Below are 8,788 nucleotides of genomic sequence, written 5' to 3' on the forward strand. Positions count from 1 at the left end.
CAGTGCATAGATTCACTCGCAAATGCAAACTTCTTCTGGTTGGCCACAAAATATGATGCTTTTGAATTCATTCTTCGTTATTGATGTGGTGATCCTTAAATTTCTTCTGTCCTTCATATTCCAGTTTTTTTCCCCCCAACTTCTCGTCTATGTGAAGTTGGGCAAATCCAAAAGAAATACACCACAGTAAATGAAATGGAGATGATTTAATGTTCCTTGGACGGTCCGGCATAATTTAATCCATGGACCGGTATCACTTTGAGGTTAGGGGGCACTGCCCTAAACTACTGAATAAGCAATTTCAAAATTGAGAATTTTATCATTTTTAAAAGTTACCATGCTTATTGAAAATGACAATTTTTAAAGACACATTTGGCTTTAAGTCTTATGTGAAAAAATTTTCTCCTTCAAAAAAAAAAGTCTTGTTGTAGAAAATATAAATATTTTTTACCAATGTACAGAAATAGGCCTACATTATTAAAAAAAAAAAAAAGAGTAGCAAGCTGCAATATTTTTTGGAGGAGTGGGATATTTCTTTATAGTTTTTATAAATATAAAATAGGTTTTAAGGGATGTTTTTAATACTTTAATAAAACTGATTTCTTGTACATCTGCACCAGATGACTGGCAATTTTTTTATTTTGCCAACCACTTTAATCACATATTGTATGCAGAATCAAATATTACAATCATATTAAATTCAAAGTTCACTTACATTAGGTAATTTTTTAACACAAAACATGTATTTCATGAGTAACTGCAGATCTATATCAAATTTTATCTCCCAGATAACTTTTGTTCAGAGTCTGTACTCCATGCCGAAAACAGTATCAAATATTGTCACCAAGCTCACTAGTATTAAGTATGTAATCATTAGCATAAGGTATGCCAGGGACATGTATACCTGGCAGTGGCACTTAAAAAGATACCTTGATATATACCTTGAAGTTTCTCACTTGTAAAATGTGTATCCCATTTCTTTTCTTCGCAACACCTTAAAATTATACCAATCGTTAATCACTGTTTTAGCAAATGCAGTCATTATAAATCTTTTCACATACATCAAATTTACTTTTCAATACACAATGCACACTCAACATTGCCATGCTCTATTCATAACACAACACCTCGAATTAAAATTATAGTCTTGCTTTCAGATGTATGTGCATCATATCAAAATTAATTTGAGCTATCTTAATTTATTCAGGTACTGTAATGTTTGAAACAAAACATCTGGGCAATTCTTATAGCAACAAGTGTACTGAACTTACAAGCAATCGACCTGAAACTTATAATGGACATGGATAACGATTTTACACAGCTCTTCAAATTTAATAGGAGAATCCACTACTAATCAAAACAACTGGGCGATGGACTAGCCAAATTTTCATTTTATGATATAGCTAAGTTAACTGTTAACCAAGCTTAATATAGAACCCATTTACATAACTTTAAAGACGAAACCTTTGCCCTTTACTTCCCCTACTCTCCCATCATTGCATTGCACTTATTTGCATCCACAAGAACTATCGAAATCTCATTTTGGCAGTTATTACTGCTGATGTTGGAGAGAGAAAAAAATCTTTAAAAAAAGTGCAAATGCATAACGATTCAACCCTAATTTTTTAATATTTTATGTCAAAACAAAACTTTCTTTATTATATCAGGGGTCTGTCTAGGTTTTTCTGAGAGGTACCTATTTTGTGAAAAATTAAAAATTATATTTAAAAATCAACACAAAATTGTGGTAAAAACATGGATTTATGGCTTCTTAAGGGATGCAAAAATAAAATTTTAAGAAAAAGTATTTTGTGAAACTACCGTTTTTCCTAAAATTGAATTTGTGAAACTACCGTTTTTCCTAAAGTTGAATTTGTGAAGGTACCGCTAAATGGTAGTAAATTCGGCTTGGACAGACCCCTGTATATATATTTGAAATTTTGCATTAAGTTAATAAGCTTTATTGAAAGACTTTAGAAAATACACTATTAACAGAAAAACCAAACTGTTAATAGAAATTGATTTTGTTAATTATCAAAAGTAGTATAATTATCAAAAGTATTAATTATAACTATATTCTAGCATATGTTTAAGCAACTCAGAATCAATAATTATGAAAATTCGTGGAAAAAAATTTTTAAAATCAAAAATAGTTAACTTTTATTAAAACCTAGACATATTCAATTTCGCAATTGTACACTTTCATCAGCAAGTTAAAAGGCAGTAATGTTAAAAATAAGACATTATTTAATCTGACATAGCTTGCATCATACTTAAGATATAAATCTAAGGTTAATAGATAAAATCAGCTAAAATAAAGACAAGAACTCTACCAATCATTGCTGGTTCGATTTTTCTTCACCTCATATTATTCATAAATGTAATAGTGTTGATCTAGTTAACATTCCTGCCTTTTAACTTCATAATCAAAAACTTTAGTGAATGATCTTGCTGCAGCACCATTTTTGTCAAATATTTAGAAATCATTGATTTTTTAATCTTCTGACATTAACTTGAACTATATATTGATCTCTTTAGTATGAAGTAATTTCTATCTGATAATCTCAGTTTTTACCTCCCTTTTAGCCTAATAATGGTATGATTGCACGAAAATGAACATAGGATTTAATAAAATTTTACCACTTGTGATTTTAAATGTTTATGAATAAATTTTAATATCGCAAAGAATTATTCTAAGAATTTTACAATAATTATGATATCTGAAGTTGATGAAGTTAAAAAATTGTAAAGCACATTAGAAAAAATTATAAATAAATTACCAAGATCAAAACCAATTTTATAATATTTTAATACATCACATATTATAAATATTTCAATCATCAATAGTAACTTTCAATTCAATATAACAGTTGCTTATATTGTTTTATGATGAAAATACAACAAACTTTAATCAAGTTAATTGATTAAAAAATGGCTTGATTTCACATTATACTTTTTTAGAACTGAAAATATATCAACATTTCTATTTAATGAAGAGCAAAAGGACAGAGTAATTGCATACAGTTTGTAATATCACATTTCATTGCATATAATTTATAAACATTGTTTATTATAGCTTTTCTTGACTTTGCAAAATATTATTTGTCCAATAAATATTTAATATCAATTTTCCCTCACCCTTTCTTTAAAACTCCAGAACACATTATAATAAATATATTGCATAAATGTTTCTGCATTCAGCTTATTTTATCCTACATATTTCTAAAAGGCAACAACATTCCCTAAATAAAGCATTGGAACACTTCAATAATGTCCTTCTTCTAGGTACCCTTTTATCCTAGATGGCAAAGGTAATTTTTGTATATGATCATACCTAGTGAATTGTCTGATAACAAAGCGACATAAATATTGCAATGAGCGAACCTGAGTAAACCTAGATATTGGCTTAGTAAGGCGCACTGGAAATGACGGAGAACCTGGAGACCTACTTCGAGAATAACAAAAAACACCAGATTGGGAAAAACACATGGACTGTTGTATCAGTTCAACAATGGAGGCATGACCTTCAGGCTCTGGTTGAGCATAAAAGCTAAATAAACCATTACTATGTTCAATTCGAGTATGAAGTGTTTTACCATGAGAACGGAAACTCAAGCTCAATATATATCGATCGTCAGAGCTATCTCGCACTAAGAAAGCTCCATCGGGTTGGTCTATTAATTTTGATTCAGCTTCACTTCTATTGATGGGTCCCCAATACCAGCCATATTTTGATAATTTATACAATTCCTGAGTCAAATTTCCAACCCTAGGAACGACTGAACTGAGGGTCAATTCGGAAGATTCTGTAAGAATTTTATTAGGCGCACTAGACAAAGTGGTTTCATATGTTGTGTTTGCTTCTGTGAGCTGATTGCTGTTTAAAGTATTAAAAGATGTGGAAAGGTTTCTCTCAGGTTCGGCAAGACTAGAGGCAATTTGGTTTACATCACAGGTTAAATTGGACATACTACAAGATGTACATGAATTGAGTTTTGAGCAAGAAGGTGCAGATTTCTTTGTTTCATAATCTGAATTTGACTTTTGAATTCTCCCAAAACAGGAGCATATTTCCGGATCATCGGAGGAACAAGGGAGCAATTCTGCCACATCATCGGCTTTGTCAGACAATTGATGATTTTGACACCTTAAAATTGATGAGGGTACTGGCCATATGTTATTTTTGTCCCCTTGTTTTATTTTACGGCTTCTAAAGTGATTCGCACAAGTGGTTTGTGTTTCACAATTCTCGCTGTGACACTGACACACATTCGACATTGAATCTGATCTAGGTCTCGCATCGCAACGCTTGTTACGGTTTGTTTTCTTCCATTTCTTTTTAATAGAAGTCAGTATATTGCTTTTATTGTTATCAGAGCAATTTTTGTCACTGGATGATTGGTTTTCAGAATCGATTTTATTACGGGTTGCATTATCAAAGGTACTTTCAGAAGAGTTGACGCCATTTGCATTGACGCCCTCTAAGCGTAAACATTGCTGTACTTTACGACTGACTTCTAAAGGACTAAATCGTGATAATCCAACTCTTTTCATTATAATGGGTTAATAATGTTTAATCATTTTAAAATATAGTTACGCAAAAGCATTCAAAAATATATTTATTCAAATATCAACAGAGACAACAAGACAAACCAACACACAACATAAGATTTTAGACCATTGCCAAAAATAAAAAATATAATGCTTAAAAATAAAACTTTCGATTTAATTCTACTCATTCGCGGTTTCGATTTATTTGTTCAAGCATTTTTTAAGATAATTAATGAATATTATCGATTTTGTTATGCATTATTTTAAAATTTCTTTATTCTCATATCACTATGAAGGATCTGGCACAGTTACTGGGCACGGTCCGATATACACACTGATGACACGAATTTCAGCACCGATTATTCCAAAATGAAAGCTGGTTACACCAGTGCACCGCACCAGTTGTTCGTTTATGCTTCTGAATGCTAAGATTTATTCAAACTGGTGACACCAGTTATGCACCATGTTTCTAGACGGTTTGGTCAGTTTGCAAAACGTCATTACCTTTTTTGTTTACAAGCTGCACTTGACTTCTGTCGAGATCACTGGTGTTTTACAGTATTTTTTAAAAGATTTTATTAAAAATTTACAATAAAACCATTTTTAATATCGAAATTAAGCTTTCTTGTATTAAATATAAATCTAATTTAAATATTAGAAGTTTATTATCTAGATGAATGTGTTCTCGTGTTGACATTAAACATTAAAAAAAAAACATCAATATTTTACTTCTGATGTTAAAATTTGCGTGTGTGTGTGCTTTTTTTCTTTTTTTTTTCTTTTTTCCCAACATAAGATCTTTATCAAAATTTCGGTTTGTGTGGGCGTAAAAAGCTTCACTTGACAGATTCGCATCAAAATAATTTTAATTGTTATGATTTAGTTCCATTATTAATTTCAATTTCTGTCAGAATAACTGTTGAAGTTTCACTTTAAAATTTTTTCACATGTAATTTTGCAAATGAAATACAATTATTACATATTTAAAGTTTATTTGCTAATAAATATTGCACCATATATCATCTGTATCAAAATTACAGCTACATTAATGTTTCCAAATTTACGTAATCAAATATTAAAATTTATTTCGACTATTTGTCATTGACATTTACGGTTTTACTTAGCTATATCCAGAAATAAATAGACCATGTGTTAGATTTTCATTGCTGTTTGGCTAACAATGGGAGGCTTTTCAGAGGTTCCATCTCATGTACTACAAATGATATCAAGTTTATATTTTCAAAGACTTTATTAAATTAAGATAAATTTTCCATTGTGAAAAAATTCATAATAAAAGTAACATTATTATTTGTTTAAAATAAATTAATTTATAAAAATTGCACTATATTTGCATAAAAAAATAAAGTAAGCTAAATATTATACAATTATACATAATTCCCTTTTTTTTCTTGTGTAAAGTGAATTTTGATTGTTTAAATCAAAATTCATCCATGGAAAAAATATAATACTCTATACATGGAAAAAAAATATTAAAATCCAATTGCTGTTGGAATCTGCATAATAAGTAGTTAAAATAGCTATTCTTTTTAATGCTTCTTACATATGAAATAAAATGTTTTTAAATTAAATAAGTTGTGAAAAATTTTAAAATATTTTTATGCAACTAAATTGTTTGGAATGTTTATTATTTTCAACAAATTAATCAAAAATATTTGAAATATTCAGGCCCGATTTTTTGCATGTTTAGAAGATATTTAAGACAGCCCCTTCATCAGTGGTTACTTCCTATTAATAGTTTATTTAAGTGTGGATTTAATGTAATTTTCGTCATAACTATTGCAAATTTATAAACTAATCTTCACGTTTAATAAAATAAAATATTTGTGTTTTTCGCATGTAGGTGTACGTATGTCTGTATATCAGATTGCGGGTAAACAAATAGATTCTAAGAATACGAACGTGAAGCTGAATGAGTATAATTGCAAACTTTTTCCGACGACCGATTTTCAATTTTTAATTAGATTTTTTAAATTAAGAAAGATTAGATTTTTTAAATTCACATTTAAGAAATGGAGTTTTATCATTTGCTTTGCGGAAACCATTGTTTCAAAATAAGCCATTGACGATTCAGTTTTGTCAAATATTTTGAAGATAACAAGGTGTTTGTTAGCTTATTACTTTAATCAAAAAAGTTAATTTGTTGAAGAGAAAGTAATAAAATATCTAAACTATTATTGATGTCAATGTTAATTTTTTTAGTAATAGTTACAATTTGAAACAAATTTAACCATATACTAAAAGGAACAATTAATCGAAAAATGATACTACTTCTCTAAAGAGAACATTAAGAATCGAAAAACTATTCTTGATGTTAATAATACTTAATTATATTTTGTAATAGGTACTCATTGAAATAAAAAAAAAATAAGCTATGTACTCAAAAGCTAAATTGATGGAGAAAATGTACTTTTTCAATACGGGATTCCGTAAAAAGTTCCCATAATTTTATTGACACCAATACTGTACATTTTTGCTATAGATTTCTTACGACTCTCGAAGATATAAGTACAGGAGGAAGCAGTGACTGTGGTAAATTTTCAATATCTAAAGTTGCCTTGATAAACAGCATTATGCCAGTGAATAATGCAGTTAGCCTTTATTTTGCAAAAAAATGCTTTTTGATTTATCTAATTGCGTAAATCCACTGAGAATGGCTACAAAGAATCTGTATACATAATAAAATAAAGAATTTCTCTGCTTGTCCATCTGACTGTGTGTAAACCGGATTGAGGGTATGAAGTAAATTCTAAGAATGTGAGATTACTAATTTCTATTTATTATTACCATAATGAATCTGAATGAGTAAAATTGTAAATGAATTAAAAAGCCTGATTTTTTAATTATATTTTAAATTTAGAGACATTTAAAAAATGGTATTTTCTCATTTGCTTAGTGGTAACCAGTGTTTTAAAATATGCTACAGACAATTAAATTTTTCAAGTATTTTAAAGATATCATCAGTTATGTTTGCTATCATCAGTTACCTGTAATAAAAAAAAGATGCTATTTGCGCTCTGTATTATACTTTACTATAGCTATATTCTTTTTGTTATTGAAGGTTATCTAAATGATTAACATAATCGTGGTAGCATAAGCAAACTACATTGCCTAATTAATGCTTCTACGTTTATTTAAGTCCCGCAGTGGACTGATCGTTAAGACACGGTTCCCAGCAGATCACCGAAATCAAGCATCACTGGCTACGGTCAGTGTGCGGGTGGGTGACCACTTGGATCAGCCTGCGTAGGGACCGAGGGTGGGCGGTATTGGTCCTCGTTAAACTGTGCTACCGTAAAGTGCTCGACTTCACGCGCAGGTCGTCGGGCTACCGAAGCGGGGGTGCCATCCCCTCCGCAGAGGATCAAAATTGTGATGGCATGTCTTCGGATCATCCTCCGGGATGTTTCCCAGACCGTCGCCAATAGCCCATTGTGCAGATCTAGTGCGACGTAAATTAACAACAACAACAACGTTTATTTAAAACCATCGTAATTATTTTCGTTATGCTTTTAAACATCTTTTTATAAAACTCAATAATTTAAAATCGACGGTAATTGAAATGAATACAAAAGTTTTCAATTGAAAGACAAATTTATTAGAAAAATGAAGCTAATTCGCAGAGGAATAAGCATTAAAAAACCCAATATTATTTTTGACTATGAGGATAATTAATTTTGGCAAATTACAAATTAAAATGCAATAATAAGCTATATACTTAAAGGCAAAATAATGAAGAAATGTTACTCAGTTCGTTTAAGAGAGAGTGAAAAATTAGCAAACTGTTATAGATATCAATGATGCTTAATTTTGTACTTGTAATTAATTTTGATTAATTTACATAAGAATGTGCTATGAGCTAAAACGAAAAATTAATGAGGAAAATGCACTTTTTTCGTAACGGAGTACTGTAAAAAGCCGGGTTATCGGGAGTTCAGCTAGCAACTAAATGAGAGAACTTGAGGCGATTCGTAAAAATCAAATTTAAGGCATTCCCAGATAGCAAAATAAGGTTTATTTTCAGTTAGCAAAAATCTTTTAATGTAAATCTAAAAAGATTTGTTATGCGACTTGCGTGTAAACCTTCTAATCTTAAAACGAGATCTGTGACAATTTGCTCTATTCTATGCACAATTGATTGATGAAGGTGGACTTTGATGAATGCTCTTTTCCCACATATTTTACAAAAAAATAAATAAAGTTGTGATACCGGAATATT

At 30.0% G+C, this 8,788-nt stretch overlaps 1 protein-coding gene across 1 annotated transcript; it reads right to left on the bottom strand.

Moving 5' to 3' along the window:
• Nucleotides 1-2,791: 2,791 nt before the first annotated feature.
• Nucleotides 2,792-4,694, bottom strand: LOC107441851 (uncharacterized). The gene has a single exon (XM_016055242.5). The coding sequence runs from the start codon at nucleotides 4,552-4,554 to the stop codon at nucleotides 3,265-3,267; it is 1,290 nt and encodes a 429-aa protein (XP_015910728.1). The 5' UTR covers nucleotides 4,555-4,694; the 3' UTR covers nucleotides 2,792-3,264.
• Between the last annotated feature and the right edge of the window lie 4,094 nt (nucleotides 4,695-8,788).

This window comes from Parasteatoda tepidariorum, chromosome 3 (genome assembly GCF_982258835.1).
Source record: "Parasteatoda tepidariorum strain Cologne lab strain chromosome 3, Ptep-v5.0, whole genome shotgun sequence".
Taxonomy (NCBI): domain Eukaryota; kingdom Metazoa; phylum Arthropoda; class Arachnida; order Araneae; family Theridiidae; genus Parasteatoda; species Parasteatoda tepidariorum.

Bases quoted from the DNA above. Each gene is read 5' to 3' on its own strand.
- LOC107441851 (XM_016055242.5), bottom strand. From the start codon at position 4,554: ATGAAAAGAGTTGGATTATCACGATTTAGTCCTTTAGAAGTCAGTCGT.